Here is an 18,563-nt window from a genome sequence, read left to right as displayed (position 1 = left end):
TTTAAAAGAAATCCCAACTTATTTCTAAATATGACCCACAATTTCTAGCCATCTAACACGTAAATGATGAGCAATGGGTAGATTCATGGGCAAATTCAGGAAGGGAAAAATCATAAGCATCGCTATTAAACACACAGCTTTACCGCTTTTGAAAGCTGATAGACTTCCAAGGACTTAATCATCTCTTCCACGTGACACCTTACGTATCTTAAATGTAGCTAAAGGGTGAGTTCAGCTGAACACACAGCTGGCTGGGCAGGTAGCAGATACCTGCATTGCTCTGAGGAAGAGAAAACAGGCTGAAACTCCTGCAAGACTTGAATCATGGTAAACTTGGCTGTCTGAGAACTGAGCCTAGGGAGAGTGACATGCTTCAGCCCAAATTAAAAGCTAAGTAACTAACCTATGTCCTAGCTGTAAATCTTGGCTGTAGACCTGACTGGGGAGGAAGGAGATATGGTAATGAGAGTTGTCCAAGAGGATGTATTCAGGTTGACTTTAACTATTCGAGGAAAATCCAGACTACACCATTTGTTTAAAGCAGTTTTAGTTCTCAAAATACTGCATCAAGGATTGCTGCTACTCTGAAATTGTGCTACATTAAATCTCAACTTTTAATTACTTTTTTCTAAAGCAGCCCTTAGATCAGCAGGCTGTAAGTATATCTGTTCTCTCAGCCAAGGGATTCTGTCAGCCTTTCTAATTGCTATGTTTGGGTTTCTCTTATGGGAAGGTAAAACCACTGCTTCTCCTGAGAACTAACTCATCAAGTCTGAAACTTACTATTCTTTCACAAATTGATGTAGACATTTAAATAGACAGCACACATTTTTAAAAGGCTAAATTTCAAGTTCATATTCTCGTATTTGACACTGTTGACCTAATCTTTTAAGCTATGCAATTAATTGTCTTAGCAGATTGTTCTTAAAATGACTAGGAAGCTGGTGGCAGTGACACTTGACATGATACACTAAGGTCATATTAGCATCTTCTACTAGTTTTCTGCCATTTAAATGAGTGTTCTGCTTGCTTTTTTTCTGCTGTTTAGAGTAAATATGTCTATCTGAAAGAATAAATACATGTAAAAACTTGGATATGCATATTTTTTATGTAACCATAGTTCATATTTTTGCCAGCAAACTCTATTAAAAGTAAGTAAAGTTTCATTAGTAAGAAAGAGAACTGTGTTATTAAATCCATCATACTGCTTAGAATATTTTTGTGGTGTGGTTTTTGTTAATATTTTTAGTATGCCATTCATATTGCTGGTGCTCGTGCATTTACATGTCAGTAAATCATTCATTATCAGATGTACTCAAATCCACATGGATTTTTTTTTTTTCCTGGAGAATATTAGGCTGGACTTTTCTCAGCTGCCTGGTGCTGTGCTAATGGTGGAGTCTTGAACTGGCTGCTTCTGCTCTAGGTAACTTCTGAAACAGCTGAGTCTGTCCTTTGCTGCTTGATGAGAACTTTTTATGCTTCAAAATAAGAAGCCAAATGCTAGGAGAAGCTAAATAGCTGAGATTTTGCAGTCTTGTTGAACCAGTTGCTATGTAAGTGACAAACCTGGGATGATTCCACTTTGGGGTCTCCTGTGACAATCCAGTTGAAAGCAGAGGGAGAAAGTGAGTATTTGTTTTCTCTTAACTTAATGTAGACATATGGGCCAGTGTCTCCATATATTGTACTGGGTGTTTTTTGTTCCATCATTTAGTGATTTAAAGCCTTCTATCCTGTATATAGCTGAGAAGCAAAATTAATGACAGTCATGGTTATGCTGTTAGCCTGTGTAGGTTGCCTGATCCTGACCCAGGTGTCTTTTGAACCCACATCAAAACATCAAAATAAATAGAATAATTTTTTTCCTCAAATTTGTGGAAATGAGTGGTAGAGCAATGGACATCTACCCTTCAGTGTGGTGGATTAAGTTGGATAGATGTGACCAGGTTGTCTTTGTTCCATGTCATTTGATGGTAGCTGGGGGACATAAAAGTGACATTCACCTCCTGCTCAGTAGGATAGTTAATAGGACGTGAATAGTGGTAGGGAATGAGGGTAGCTGTGCTGGAGGGATATGGAGGGAGTTGGAGCTACAGGACATACTTCTGCAGAAACCATAATTGATCAGTTTGGTGAATCACAAATATTGTTTCTACATCTTCTGTGCAATGTAATAATTTTTATGGGTATACATTCTACTGTTTTGTGCACTTTTACTTAGGGCTGCTTCACCCAAGTTCAAGTGGAACGTACCTTCCCTTGAAGTCCGCAGCAACCTTGGCCACTTGCTGTTTCTGACACCCTTGTGTGGGATTAAAGGAATTTGTCATAGAAGTTCTTGAAATCAAACTTTGTCCTACTTTGTCCAGACCTCTTCAGCTAGAGTTCGTGGTTTCATAATGGTTCGGGGGGACAGGTTGGGAATTGCAGAATACAGGGATGTTCGGGGAGCCCTGGTCAGGGAGAGGAAAGGCATATTGCTGGGCTTGGCTGTCTTTTCTACTCTGGGACTCACCCCACATCCTTTCAAGCAGGGTGGTTTGGAGCTCTGGGAGACAGTGTAAAATAGATGAGTGAGTATGAGGGCATTTTTTACAGCTGGGAATAAGGTTTGTGTATCACATTGTCTTAGCTTTTTTTATGAATTGGTTGCACTAGAACACTAAATGGCTGCCTTGGACTGGAGAAAAAAGAAAAGTACCTTTGCAGGCTCAAAGTGAAGTCAGCAGGGTAGATGAGGTTTCACCTTTTTGGTCCCCTTATGCCACTAGATTTGTAAGTGAGCAATAATTGGAGTAGAATTATCAATAGAGAAACTCCCATTTTAAAAGGAAACTGAGCATATATTTTGTGGCTTATGCCTTACCTGACTTTTTTATTTCCTTGCAGCACAGCTTTTATGAACTATTTTGCCATTAAGTATGAAGTGGTACTAAAACTTCTACACTTTACATAGCTAGGCTAACTCAAGCTATTCTCCAGCTACTTCAAGTGTATACAAAATTTCACATCCTAGTATAGTCACACTTAATATCCTTGCTTAGTATGCTGAAGAAGTTTGACAATTAAAATCCCTGTACTACATCATGAATAGGAAATGTGCTTGAAGAGCTTTCAGAAGCTCAGGTTAACTTAGTCCAACGCAGGAGTGAACAGAGGGGAAGACGTGACTGGAAAGCAGGCTGGGATGTTAAAAGTTATTTCAGCATTGACAACAGATATGAGCGCAACTATTATGCTGCCAACTTGACATGTTTTATTTTCATGTATTTTGGGGATATGCTGTAAGTTTTTGATGACTTGTAAGCACTGTAACAGTTATTTGACTTACCCACTTGAGATGATTAATTGATGTTGTAATCATTTGGAGAATCTATTCAGAGATTCTAGCTTTTTTTGGTCATTATCCGGTTGTACCTGAGTCCATGAGTGTTTCAGCTTAGTGGAAGTACTGGTATTATATGATTTGTCCGTTAGAGGTCACTGTTTAAATAGCTTTAGCAGTTTCTTTCGTGGGAAGACGCTTATGCTTCTGGTAGCTATTCAGCCTGCCTGGTAGGTAGTGGTGGACGGCAGCTTGGTTTTTGCAATTCTCCTCAGTCTCCTTAACCTCAGGTGATCCTGTGCTCGCCAGCTTCACCATATTCTTGTGCTGCCTTTAAATGTTCTCAAAAGTCATCTGCTATTCATAGTTCACTCCTGACGATTTTTCTATCCTTTTGCTCTCATGTTCTGTTACCTTGCCCAATATTATCAAATGTCCAAATGATGAGAGATTGGAAACAACTTCTTTTTTTTTTCCTCAGACCTCCCCTAGATTACCTGATGTCACGTTCTCTGTCTCCCTCTGCCTTTCCTCTGAGCTGCTGTCCTGTACTGTCCTCTGCTCTTTCTGCTGCGTCTTCCTTGATTCTCAAGTGTAATCCTTTATTCATCTTTAGTCCTTTCCTTTTTGTGAGGTGATCCATTAGTTCTTTGCTGCTGGTTCCCATTTCCACACTTGAATTTTGTTTCTGAGTTCACTTTCTGATCCTGTCAGAATAGCTGTGTCTCATCAATAATGTTCCTTTGACAGCCACGTGGTCAGCCTTTATCATCCTTGTGCATTTTGCCTTCTTCCAGCAGGCCACTTCAAAACTTTTCTCTTTCTTTGTTTTCCTATTCACACAGCTTACTGCTTCTCTGCTCTACCATCTCCTTCTAAATTGTCTTGCTCTCTGTGCGTGACCAGCACAGAAGCTTGTCCCTTCATTGCTGTTAACCTTCCTGACTGTGTCCTTGATCTTATTTAACATGCTGCTAAAATCCCTTAGTGTCATTTTTATATTAGGGCATCTCCTTTATAAGTGACCTTTCTGTCTGTAATGTATACCTAGATGTGTTGGAGGTAGTCCAAAGACAGCAACACTGCATCTGTCTGTCCTGAATTCCTTCCCAGTCTAGCTGCTTTGTCTTCTCCAGACTGCTGAAACGTGTTATGGTGTCTCCCACTGGTATCGTCTGACACTTTGCATTTTGCCTGCTATCAGGTTATTTATATAGCAAACTTGCTGACTTCTGGAGGGAACTAGATGCCCATATACTCTTTACTCTTTGTTGCTTCTTGTATTCTCCTCTACTTTGCTTCTGCCTCTGCTTCCATTTGGTAAGTCATTCCACACTGTTGTACTGACATGATATACCCCAAAATGGTGCAAGTAAGCTGTCTGCGTAGTGGAACTAGGGTCGTGGCCAAAGCACAAGTCTTCTGCCTCATAGTGGCCTCACAGCTGTGCTTGGAAGCAGTACTTTAAATTAACTGTAAGCCTTTCATTTTTATTACATATTTTGATTTGGTTTTACTTCCTATTTCTAGTGCAGGGATCTCTAAAGGGAAATATCTTTATGAATGCAGTGCACAGGGGGATGTGTGAAGGAGGGGAAAGGAGATCCCATACATATGCCTTACTAAATTTGTGACATTCCAGTTCTGCACAAATGTTTAGATTAAATACCTTGTTAGCTTTTTTCTTTTCTTCCTGAAAAAAACCCAAACCTTTGGTTCTGAGAAAGTACAGATGGTAGAGCATTATAGCTTTAAATAATACAAATTTTGTTTTTAAGAAGCTTGGGGAGAATGTAGCAGAATAATTTATGAAAGAGTTTTGTGCTGTAATAGTATGAAGAATGCATGCTGAAACTACCTCAGTTTATGCATAAATTAAATTGTCAAAGTTTGTACTGTGTGGCAATGAAGTCAGTTTTGCATAAGTAAGCGTACATACTAAATACAGCCCTAGACACAAATCACTTGTTTTTAACATAGTTCTTCAGAAGCTGTTGTTCTCGTATTAAAAGGCATCAGCAAACATATTTACTCCTTTTTTTAAGTCTCAGTGTTTTCTGATATGTTTTAGTACAAATTTTTTGTGTCTTGACTTATCTCCCTGGGTCTTCAAATAGCTGTAAATTTTTTTGTGGGAGCCCCATATAAATTATCTTTCTCCATTTATATGTATAGGCTGTAATGTAAAATTGTTGCAAATCCTTTTGCCAAATACAGACTATATTGAAGTTGGCATTTTCAAAGCTAATGAATGTTGCACGAGTTAACTGACTTCATTAAAGAGCTTAATTTTGTATTGTCTTAAAGAATTTACTGTCTAACAAGCTGAGTGGGATTTTTTTGTTGCTGATATTGAAGGACAGAGGTGAGAAGGTAGATTTCATCTAGACTGAGGAGAAACTGGATTTAGTCTTGCATACTTGGTTTTGTGCTCTATTTTCTGTGTATTCTTTTTGTTCTTCTAGTAATCAGGTGTGTTGAAGTGAATGATGACACAGCTTTTCCCTTGAGACCACTCACCTATTTGGCCTCTTAGTCTTTCCATTGGTGCCCTGTACTGTAGAGTGAACTAACCCTTCGGGTGAAATAATTTCCTAATCTTTATCTGAGAATGGGCAATTTGTGGTAACGTGGTTCCTCTTATCTAGGAGGAATACCTGGTGTAGCTGGAAATTAAATGTATAGTCAGCTGAAGCCTGGGATCAGCTAACGTAGAGGCGCAGGGAGGACCTGACAAACATTTCAGTGGTATAGAAAGTGTAAACTGCTAATACTGTCCAATAAAATGAACTGAAATTATGGACTATTTGTTAGATACTCAGAGTGAAAGCAGTATTTTGTAAACAAGCTCTGCTTAGCACAGAGTAGATCAGTATTCCTGAGTAAGAGGCTGAAGTGACCTTGACCTGTGAGGGGTAACCTATAGTATCTGTTCAAGATCTGGTGTTCAGAGCATCTTTGGTTAGTCCCTCTTGTAAACTGCAGAAAGCATGTTAAATAGACTGAAGTAAAGAGAATATTGAGGGAGGGGAAGGTGAACATGCTGAACTTCAGCTGGTTTAATTTAGCTAAAGCTGGCTACTGTGCAGTAGTGTGAAACTCTGCAAAGATCATGCTTAAACAACTTAAACACCTGAAGGAGACTCACTGAGATTTAGTGACACCATTTGCAATTGCATTTGGTGGAAGCCTAATAATAAATCTCAATTTAACACTACCAGCTAAAGTTCTTTTTAGTCCTACAGAAGTTATTTTTCTTAACCATTCCCTGCAGTTGAAATATCAACACGTAGAGATGATCTGACCTGTAACAAGGGGATGTAGCCTGTGTTCTTCAACTTTTTGCATAGTGTACCACATGGAGCTTTTTTCTTCTGACCATAAAAGTAAGATAGCAAAGCATCTTGGCTGAACTGTGCACTCCTTACAAAACAATTATTGAAGCTGAAGATGCTGTGGTCCGCTACACATGCATGTCACCTGATTCAAAAAGCTTGGCTAATACTCAGTTTTCTTCAAAACTGTTTGTAGTAATGAAGGAGCATATTTATGTCGACATTTTATACCCATCCTCACTTGAACAGTGCTGTTCCTTACTGCTGTAAAAAAGCTAACAAACATCAGATCTTCGTGAGCTATTTTGGTATAGTTTCAGTTCTTTACTGTTAATTAACTTATTTTCAACCTAGTAATTCCTTCCGAACCTCAGCCCCTGGTTTCTAGTATTTCTTTCCAAACTTTGAAGTGTATCTTAAGCTTTCTTCTCAGAGGAGAACAGATTTGTCCTTTGTCTTCACTAGATGTCACTTGATTCCCAGTCTCTTCTCAGCCTTTCTTGTGCTCACAGCACTTCTCCTTAGACTCTGGCTTCTGAATTAAAACTGTTTATTGATAAATTGCTTTGTTAGCACAGTAGCACATCAGTGAGCTATAGTATAATTTAAACATGTTCATAAGAACATTTTAATAACTGCAGTGCTTCTGTGGATAATTGCAAAAAAGAACTCTGCTGGTTTCTGGAAAGAGCTGAAGATTAAGGAGGCAAGTTTGGTTTTAATGTTTTCAGTGTGAGGAAGGTTGGTATCCATCTTTGGAAGAGAGTGGAGGGAGGGCAAAAGGGGAAACTTGAACTATATAATGTGTAAACTAAGTACTGTATGCTTCACTTAGGATCAGGATTTTCTCCAGTTAACTGCCAAGTATGATATCAGCATGCCTATGAATATTTAAAATGAAAACTGTTGTGTTCTTCCTCTGCTAATTCCTCTTTCATTTTGGTGAAGCTGATTGCTTCTCTCTCAGTATAACAGAACCCTTGTCAAATTAATCTAAACATGACTCCAGCTCCACAAGTACAGTTATATTGGATGCACAGAATGCATTATATATTTAGTATTCTAAATTCTTCCTCCTCCATGAAATGTGAGTAACATTTCATGTCTTTGACCTTTACTCTAAGGAATCCTTACTCATGAAAAGTTCCTGTTGACGCTAACTGGATTAGCAACAGTCTGCAGAACGGGGTTTATTATATTGTACAGCCCACAGGTTTTACTTCAGACTTAGGAAGTAGATTCTTGTTTTTGACAAGAAAACCTTACCTGGGATCTCCAATGGACTGACAGCACTCTCAAAAGTCTGTATTGAGTTCTCTTTACTCTCTATGACTCTTGACCAGCTTTTAAGTGGAACAGTTTAATGAGAAACTGGCATAGTCTTATAAATCTCTTCTCTGACAAGTAGTGCTATTTTAATAGCTCTTCTGGATAAATATTCCCTTAGAACCTGTAAAGGTTTGGAGTACTACTGAACGTTATGTTCCTAGGTACTGTGAAATTACTTCATTAACTAAAGAAACGTGCTGAAAAAACAGGGATTTTGTAGCTTGAAGTTTCTAAAGAAGTGAATGCCAAAAAACCTAATCATATTTTAAATAATTAAAATTCTTATTTCACTTGATGTCTGATTCAAAACCCATTGAATTCAATGGGAGGTTTTCTGTAGCCTTTGAATCGAATTTATTGCGGAGATCGTAAGCTTACTCACGCAGAGTTTTATGAACAGGCAGGTATTACAGATACTATTTTCCAAGCAGCAATGAGACAATGTTTATTTTGAATGTTCGGTGTTAAGGTATAAATGAAGTGAAATGTTTAACTTGGTTTACATACCATGTGTTCCTCTCATGGAAACTTAGATTTTTACTAAATCATTTCACTTGTCCAATTGGGTAGTTTATTGACTCTTGTCACATTTTTCATCTGAGCTTCCTTGTCTAAAATGTTTTAAATTTTAGTTTTAAATTGTAAAGGAAATTTTGATATGGGAATCTCTTACTAAGAGTGTCTTCAGAAATGTTTGATTTAATGTTGGTCCCTACTAAATACAAAAAAGCAGTGTAGATTTCATCTTTTAGATGAAAAGCAAATGGAGATTTAATCTTGCAAACACCAGAGTTTGTTTACTTTTAAAGTTATGAGGATTCCTGTTTTCCACTGCTTCACAGAAGCTGTAAGAGAAATAAACTTGAGTTCATTTTCAGGAATAGAGACTTTGTGAAGCCTGTGCATTTTCAGCTGTATGAAGGGCCCTGCCACCAGAGGAGGAATTGTATTGAAACCTAGATGAATGACTGAAGAGGGGCAGAGTGGAACTGGAGGGAAGAAAACACACTTCCTTTTGTCCTCTTTGATTTTCTGTGTTCTTCCTCTTTTGTCAGATGTTGGGTGTACCAAAGGAACTGGATCTAGATGTCAGTTCTAAGTAGTGATATGAGAACCACTTGACTTTCTGCTTTATGAGAAAGGGTTACATCCGAGACACTTAACTCCAAGCTGCTTTGTGATGTAAATGTTCTCAGCACAATGCTCTGCATGATATCTGTCTCAGAGAAAAGGTCCATCTAACCCAGTATCTGTTCTCCAACAGAGGGCAACATCAGACCTCTAGTAAGGATAGATGTCTAGTGTTGGCTTCTGGTTCTTGATGCGGAGAGAGAACTAAGGTCCAGATCCAGGACACTTAGGTGTGGAGTTATATAGGCATTGAATAGAAGCATTTTATCCTTCTTATGTATGTTTTGGAAATCATATCCAAACTTTTGAACAGCTGCTGCTTATGTAGGAATAAAATGTAATAACTTGCCTTGGGTGAAAGGCTGGTCTGATGAGAATATGTTTTAGTACCTAAAGAATTGTCACTAACTTCAAGGCAAAGAAGAGCCTATTTGTTTTTAAATGCTTTGAAGTATAACAAGTTACCAATCCTTATTTCCAGAAGCACAAAGAAAGTCCTCTTATTCCTTGGTGTACAGCCTGTAGACCATCTCTTTCACTCTCAACCAAACTCTTGAAATCAAGGTGAAGTCTATAGCTGCCACAGTGAATCACTGTATGCAACTTCCAGTATTGAACAAGGGGAAGGAAGCTGTTCCTGGTCTTCTGAAGTGGAACTCAATATGAATGGGCCTTCATGATGTGACTGAAGCTTCCCAGGAGAATGCAAAGGCATTGGGCTGCCAAATTTTACTAGCATTTGCTGAGGGGGAGTTTAGTTGTTAATGACACTGGGCAGCAGATGGTCTTAGAAGAGTTGTTAAGACACTGTGGATCGTACTGTAAATATGTGGGTGAATGGAACCAGGATGCTGACAGTTCACTCTTACAGCTCATCATGAGAAGGTGGCTCAAGTGGAATTCAGTATTGCCAGAACATGAATTTCTTGGTATTTGGCAGTCTGCTATATATTTGGGAAGCATTTTGCAACATAACAGTGGGATGGTAGTAGGGATGCACTTAGTCGTGTAAAGTTCAGGACAGAGAACATTATATGCCTAGTCAACCTTGCCTAGTCAACCTAAGTGATTCTCAGACCTGAAGGTACTGAACCTGTGCAGTTTAACTACAAGACCAGTACAGGAGTTAATTTCGGTCTGTTTTTCTTTGAATCCAAAAGAGCATTCATTCATGTTGCAACTGAATCTGAATTGTTGAATCAGAAAATGAGCTTTTACAGGAAAAAGTCCTCTTTCCCCACCACAAGCCTGGTCTTGACCTACTCTTCTGTTTTTCCTTCTTATGAAGTACCTCCAGCCCCTCCATCCAAACCAAAAAATACAATTGTGGATTGGGGCTTTTTATTTTTATTTAGCAGGGTGAGACACAAAGTATTTCATCCAAATCCTTTGCTAAATTTTTAGCCTTTTTCTCATCTCAGCCTGCTTACCCACGCAGCTTTTAGTATGGCTTGAAGAAAATAATGGTATAAAGTATCCTAAGTGCAATGCACAACATGAAATACAGTATTTGGGAATTATACAGATATATCAGAAACTTAGTGGACAGTGTGCAAGGACACAACTTGTATTGTTCACTAGGGACACTTACTCATACCTGTGCCCTGACAAAAGAAAACCAAATAAAAACCCCCTCTGATAAACTAGCTAAGGGAAGTTGAATTTTTGTCCCGTGTTTGCAAGTGGGATGAGCAGGTAGAATTTGACTCTTCAGCTGTGTAGTTACCCATTGAAACTAGGGTTCTTTGATGCTGTGGTCTTCAGTGCAAGTGTAATCGTCCTGAACAAATCTCTGGAAGCCATTTTCTTCCTGTCTTGATGTCTATATGTCATCTCTTTCCAGGCAGTTTCATGGGGGGTTTTTTGATTGTTTTGTGGGTTTTTTGTTTGGTTGGGTTGTTTCTCTACATTAAGATGACTTTTCACCTTCCTCCTAGAAATGATTCTTCCTCTCTCCACAGTCTCCTAGCTTAAGCTTGTATCTCACTTCTGACTTCAGAATTCATTTATTCTTAAGGGGAGAAGCAAGCTAGTTTGGGCCGGTATTTGAAAGGAGACATCCACTAAATCAGTGTTGCTAGTTCAAGGTAGCTCAGTAACTGAGACCAGCTTTTTGCTTTGATGTCGCTTATTGTTTGGCCTGTGTCAGGCTGCTTGGAGGGTACTTGTCCCCATCTTGCAGTCTGTTCACAGATGCAGAACAACTTTGCTGCTACTCCATGATGCAGGAGGTCATTGGGCAACTAAATCCACTGTGAATAGGACTGACTAAATGTGAGGTGCTTGTTAACCAACCCTGATTCAACTGAAAGGCACATCAGGTATTGCTGGCTTTCCTCACATGAGGGTAGCACTAACAAATTGTCTCTGTAGTCTGACGGTTTCTGTAGTCCGGCCTCATACTAAGATCAAAAAGTTTCATGGGCTTCCTTTGTAGTGATACCAAATTTTTAGTAGTATTAGTCATACCAAATTTTTATTAATTGCATCAACAGCGTAACTTCAGGAGAATTGTATTTGGTCTCTGTATTGTTTAGGCTTTGACTAAACTAAAACCTGTATTTGCTACTACTTCTGATTCCTAGTCTTGCATAAACATAGTATTTGTTTGAGAAGAGCAGAAATATGGTTTGCCAGTCCATTGCATCTCATCAAAGTCAAATTATAAAGTCTAATTTCTGAAAGGAAAACATTTTAATACTGGTAATTACTATTCTGGTGAAATATTGAGGCTGGAAACAGCTGAATTATGTCAATTAAAATCCTCAGTTAACTTCTGTTAGGGAATAACTTAAAACAACAGTAGTAGTACATTACCCTTTACTTTCTGAAGGCACATAATTCTTGCTCTCATTGAGTGACAGATGCGCGTGGACCAGTTGGAAAATACCACAAAGGGAGGGCTTTTAAATGTTCAGATTTGCCCTAATGACTTTGAAAAAAAAAGTCTGCTAAAAATCTCCTGCAATGAATATGACCCTCAACAGTGATATTTATGTAGTGTAATTAAAGTGTTTGTTAGGGATCCCGTTATTGTTCACAATGTAATTAGACTTATAATCTAGTAGATATGGCATACTATAATGTTCTGCTTTGTAAACATTATTGACTCCATTTTAAGACTGAGATTGCCTCATGCCAACAAATAAAAGAAAATCATGGCCTCATAAAAACTTCTAATTATTTAGATGTGCACTCTGTGGGTTCCTGATGCAGTCAGAGTTGAGACTGAACCAAGGTGAATATTGAACGCAGGTGCAAGCTTCAGTGCAGGTGATCTGCCAACCTCCTTTTGTGTAAACCTCAGCTGTCTGTTAAACCTCGCTGTGTTGAAGGGGGAAAAAATGCAAATCTGAATAGCTTTTTAACCTCATGTGCACAGGCGTGTTCATATTGTGCTTCTGCCTTATTTTTCATATTTCTGGATAATGACCAGATATTGATTTGTTGGTAATCCAATGTAGCCATGTATGTGTATTGATCAGTTAGTTATTCACTCATGGGAGGTAACTGAAAATGGGCTTGGCTAAACAGTTCATTTTTTAGGGCTGAACTTAATTTTTTGTAAACTTTGTTGTATCTTAAATGGACAAGAACTTGGATACTAGATTATTTAAGCAGTAAGTGGAATGGGCCATCTCTAAAAATGCATTTTTGTTTCTTGTTTGCTGTTAAAGACCTTTAATAAAACTGTTGTCTTGGTGTAACTACTTGTATCATTCATTTTTCAACTCAAACGATGAAATGATCTGAGTCTCTTAGGCTCTGCTCTTTTGAGACCTGTGTGTGCTACACGCACTCAGAGGATGGCCTGCTTCTCTCTGTTAGTCTAGGAGAGCACTTCTTGTTCTTGTCTCTCTCTGCAATGGTCTTTGTTAGTCAAAATATCTTACAATACTGGTAGTTATTTTCTGAAGAGTACAGAGTGACTGCTCTCAGGCTTTTTTGAAATAAACTTTGCTTTTATTGCAATAGCTATTAGATGCTGTTTCTACTGTCAGCCACTGCACAAACAGCACAGAAGACAGGTGCTGGTAGAGCATCTATAGTCTAGGTAGCTTGCTCTAATTGCAGTCTCTCACTGTGAAAACTTTCCCACAGCTGTGCCAGCAAACATCGCAGACCTGAGAAACATAGAAGTGCTCAACTTTTTCAACAACCAGATTGAGGAGCTGCCTACACAGATTAGCAGCCTTCAGAAGCTCAAACACCTGAATCTTGGGTGCGTATCTTAATGCAAAAATTTGCAGTAATAGAGGTACTGTCAAATGTTGTCGCAACTGAACCTGAAACTTATGTTTTGCTATTAAAGTTTCTTTTTGAAAGTGTTTGTGAGGATAACTTGGCAATTATGGCTTCAGAGTGTTTAGGTAGTGTCCTGGATACTCAAAAGAGATCAAGCACTTACTCTGGTATACTGATAACTGTTTAAGGGCAACAGCAACTCACATTCATCTAATACTGAAGTCAAATTTAACGGTTATTGAATTTTACTTCCCTAGCAACTGTCTCTTAATTCTATGGTTGCTGCTTAAGAGCCAGGCTCTATTTTTTATTCTGCTTTGTAAAAAAACAAAACCAAAAAAACCCAAACAAACAAAAATAACCAGAAAAACCCAAATGCTAATTTTTCCACGTTAATTTAGGACTTTAATTCTAAAGTCCTGAATTTGGGATTACAGAAATTTCAATTTCTAGTAAACTTGTAAAAGAAGCAGCAAATCTTTAAATGTGGCATGCATTTAATTCAAAGAGCTAATATTGACTGAATTTGAGTCAAAGGCACTCCTGTTAAGTGTTCAGATACTATATCCTAGTAGACTTGGTGATACTTTATAATAACTACAGTTGCGGAAGGTTTTCTTGAATTATTAAGAAAATAAATGTGAAGCACAGAACCTTCTTTAACTGAGCATAATTTAGAGTGTAAATACTTAGGAAAGCACTGATAGGGGTAAGCTTTAGCTTTATGGGTTTCTCATAGAAAGAATGTCTGTATTTTATAAATTCAAACGGCTGAACACCTTAAACTTTTTTTAAAACTATTTTAAATACCAAATTATTTTCACTAGGATCTGGGTATACTGTTGTAAAGTGGTGATAATTGCATTGCGTCTTGAACTGTTGGAATACCAGTAAATGTTTTCATGGTGATCTGTCTTCTCTGGTCTTTATTTGGTCTCTTTAGATCTCTAGTATGCCTTAATATATGTTTGAACCTGGAATTGCTTTTCAGAGCAAATATTAATTCATGATCAGGATTCTATATATCTTGGGCATTAAATCCATATTTTTGGAATGGCATATAGAAGTGTTTGCAGTGTATGGAGGGAGGAAGAAGTTGGGCTCTTTCCATGGATTAAAACAGTCACAACTGTTAGTGTAGTTCAAATACTGGTCTTCATTAATGTAAAAAAAATGTAGTGCAACAGTCCACGTGGGGTTAAGACAGCAGACATTTCTGGAACCACAGTTGCCACCTTCCTGTGTCATGTGGCCCAAGATCTTGTAGATTAAATGCTCTTCCTTCTTAATGCCCTCTTTATCCATAATCTTCCAGGCACAGGATTTGCAGCCCAGCTTTAGTGCTGCAAAATGGGTTCTGCTTCAGAGGTCCTTGGAGTCAGAGGAAACTGTTTTGCTCTAGTAGTTTGCTGGGGGGCAGCCCAGAAACCCTCCTGTCATATGCAATGCATGTGCACAGGCAGGGCATCAAAACAGCCCTCTAGGGAGAGGGGAACCTTGAATAAGAGCATAGATTATTTTGGGGAGGGTTTTGGTGCAGAAAGGTTAGGTGATGGGGTGGAAAGAGGGAAGGTGTACTGCTGCACTGAGAGCTTGAAATAAAAAGTTTGTAAGGCAGGTGTGGCACAAGTTCAGTGTTTGAACTTGTGCTGGACAGGGACTTTGAGCTGGTTTTTCTCCCATGCCAAAGATCAGATACCATTCAGCCTGTTGTCAATAAGAACACTCTTTCTCTCCCTGTTCCTTGCTTACGAAAGAGAAGGCCAGTAGGGCCACTTATTCTTTTTACTAGTGAAAAAGGAGCTGCTTTTTTTAGTCCTATTTAATATAAAGATCAGTTTTTAAAACAGTGACAGTGGGGAATGCCTTTCTGTATTTTAATAGCTACTACTACAACAGTAATATTAGGTGCATGTCCCTGGTAGGACTTCTAATGGGAGATGAGGAGGACGAAGACTTCATACAGAGTTCAGCTACAGAGAGCTGATCTCTACAGGTTCTTGTTCTGGTGGGGCTGGCTTATGCAAAAGTGGGAGAGGAAAGGTGAGATTAGTATCTGAGAGTCTGTAAAAGCAATGTTGTATGTGCTTCTCCTGCCTTTGCTCACATGGGTGTGTAGTCATCATGCTTAATCTGGAGGTGCAGCTACTCTTGTGTTGAATTCAGTGTCCAAAGAGCTTTTAGAAGATGGGCTTACTAACTGTTCTACAGATGTATTTCATAGTAGGTTTCATATAGCATAGCACACTGTTTGACAGATATCGCGTGGGGGAGGGAAGGCCCTAGACATTAGAGCCAAAAGTCTTAATTATTTTTGGGTACCCAACTTTGTCAATACTTGGTCTTGAGCTTTCCTAGCTTTTAGTGTTACCTCATGCTTCATACATTCACATTATGTCACCTCTTGACATCAGTTATGGCTATTGCTATTTATCACTTTTGCATCTGAAGGAGAGTCAAATTCAGAATATGTTTAGAGATAACATGAAATGTCACACTTGTTTCCAAGCATCACATGAGAATAAAATCCAATTCTTCAGAATTGCTACCTGTACATGCTGTTCCTGAAAATACTTCTCTGTTCTACTTTCAAACCCAAGTGACAACTGAAACAAGATCCATACATGCAAGCTACATGTTTGGTGTACATGAAATAGGAACAGCGTGAGTAATAAGCTGGTAGCTTTTTTCTGTTCACACGATAAGCAGCCAGAGCTCTAGCTCGTACACAAACGGTAAGCTTCCATGAATATAGTCTCCAGCTCCTTGCCTTTCTTTGTCATTGCAGCAGCTCTAGTGACTATCTGGATCACCTTGTTCAAGCCTTTTGAGGTCAGAGAAAAGTTACTGTTTTCTGTAGCTTGTCTGGTCCAGGTTATCAGAGAAACCTTTTCTTTCTGTTAGCTTTCCCCATGTTCTTCTGGCTGTTGCCAGTGGGAACTGCTCTCCTAAATGCTCTAAGACTGGCTGAAGGAGCTATATTTAGACTAAGCCTCATCAATCAGAGGACTGACATTTTATTTACTTCATGCTCCATCTGCATCAATAGTTCTCTAGTGACACAAATTTGCTGTTCTTAAGAAGGGGTTTGAGCAGCAATTATCAGTGAACATAAATACCATGCGGTTGAGGTATTCCTCTTTGTATTTGGTACCATGGTGAAGAACTATGTGGTATGGTGGAATAGCAGATGGTTGGGATGATGTGTAAAAACATAATTTGTAGTTTAGCTAAAAGATAGGTCATCTACCAAGGGTCAGCTTTCTCTGTGGCACGCTGTTTAAGCCAAGTGTAGCGCTGTGTGTGGCACCTCTCTGCCTTGTGCTTCATGTTTCAGAGGTGGCTGTTGATTGACATAACGGACGGGATCCCTTGCGAGTACATGAGTTTGGGGCGTATTTATGGGAGTGAGACATAAAAAAAAGGTCTGCATTCCAAAAGGCTTGCTCAGTATCTTGTAGCATCAACCCCTTTTCAAAACAAAAGGGAAGCTTGGTGTAGATTACACTTTTTAGAAATGAAACTGTTGTTGCATATATTATTCCCACTAGATGAAGTGAATACTAATGTCATGTTCTGGTTTTTCCTCTTTACCTACAGCATGAACAGGTTAAACACCTTGCCAAGGGGATTTGGCTCTTTACCAGCTCTGGAGGTTCTTGACTTGACTTACAACAACTTAAATGAAAGTTCTCTACCAGGAAACTTCTTCTATCTGAGTAAGAAACTTTTCTAGATACTCTACAAATCTTCATGATATGGTACTTTGCTTTCTGCAGCTGAAATTTACTTGACAGAGACACAACTCCAACAGAATTTTTCTGATATTTATGGTTTTCTTTGAATAACTCTTGAATATTTCTATATAGCTCAGCAATATTTATCACTGATATACAGTCACCTGACACCATTGGACATGAGAAAACTTGGTTAGTAATGGTATATTAGTTTTCTTCCAAGTAATATTTCCTTGGGTCCCATACTCAGTTAAAATTTCATGGAAGCTTGCAAGCCTCAGGCAAAAATGAACTGTTTTCCAAGGCAACTGTTGTGTGTTGATTCTGGAAACAATTGTGTTCCTGATGGTTCATTACTGAAATAGGTTTAGCAACGTGTGGATGTTGAAGTGTCCAGTATGTTAAAAATATGCTAAGGTTACAAAGCTTGGCACAGGAATGGTAGAGCTGAGCTGACCTTTGCATGTGTTAAAAATACACACTCTGAGTTAAAATAAAGGTATTGTAATGCATATGTGCAAAAGGGCTGCATTATGGTTGCCTAAGCAACTCGAATTCTGGCACTTTCTGGATTTTAGTGATTCTGCTACCTCTTTTCAGTGTACTATGCTGAAGTGGCTTCAGGATCAGTGCATTTAGCAGCAAAAGTGACAGGTGAGGGGAGAGGAGTGCTGCTGTCTGAGAGATTTTGTGGTTGTAACCTGGCAGAGGGAAATTTTTAAGTTAGCGTTATTAAAAATGGTTGCATTTAGTGAAATGATGAGGAGGAGTAAACTGCGTAGGACAAATGGGATCTCCTCTCTGGTTTTGCTGACCTGACCACCTTCCTTCCCGCTGCACCCAACAGGTCTTTGTGAATCTCCATTTTAATTTTTTTTTTTTTCCGAACTGACATGTGTGCTCATTCAATAATAGCAAGCTACGTGGTTGTGCTGGGTCACTCTTCTGTGAATTTCATAGAGGCTAGGCATGGAAATTACAAATTCTACAATTTGAGTCTTCTCTATTACTCTCTTTTCGGGTCTCTTCGACAGTGTAAAGCTGTGCTTTCTACAGAGCTTAACATAGATGTGTGTTTGTCCAAAAAGCTCAGATAATTTTTTTAAATGTTTGTTTAGGAGGCAAATTGATGTAATAAATAAGAATCGGGGGCAATAGAGTAATGACTGTATTCTGACATCTGAGCATTGAGACTGTATGCTAGAACCCGCCAGAGTCTACTATTGTAGAAATTGTTAATTGTGCCAGTCCTTTTGAATATAGATGTTTTCCTGAACTCACCAACAATACAGTAAGCTAGTAAATCTAAGTTTGACCTGCTTGTTATTATTGTGAGCCCTGGGTATGTCAAAGGCTTTTCACCAAGTAAGGATTATTAATCAAACCTGACTCCCTTTTATTGATTAGACCTCAAATGGTTGGGTTATATGCCACCCTGTTTATATATTGCTATTTAAT

The 18,563-nt window shown here is 38.7% G+C and overlaps 1 protein-coding gene across 2 annotated transcripts in view; it reads left to right on the top strand.

Annotated features, from left to right (window-relative positions):
- Positions 1–18,563, top strand: part of RSU1 (Ras suppressor protein 1) — a 112,808-nt gene that overhangs the window by 16,623 nt on the left and 77,622 nt on the right. For both annotated transcript variants that reach the window (XM_054817309.1, XM_054817310.1), the window contains exons 4-5: positions 13,225–13,345; positions 16,969–17,087. In XM_054817309.1, the coding sequence (XP_054673284.1) occupies positions 13,225–13,345; positions 16,969–17,087 (240 nt within the window). The remainder of the gene's footprint in view (positions 1–13,224; positions 13,346–16,968; positions 17,088–18,563) is intronic.

The sequence above is a fragment of the Grus americana genome, chromosome 2, assembly GCF_028858705.1.
Source record: "Grus americana isolate bGruAme1 chromosome 2, bGruAme1.mat, whole genome shotgun sequence".
Taxonomy (NCBI): Eukaryota; Metazoa; Chordata; class Aves; order Gruiformes; family Gruidae; genus Grus; species Grus americana.
Note: the sequence above shows the minus strand (reverse complement) of the source record. Positions and strands in the feature narration are given on the sequence as shown.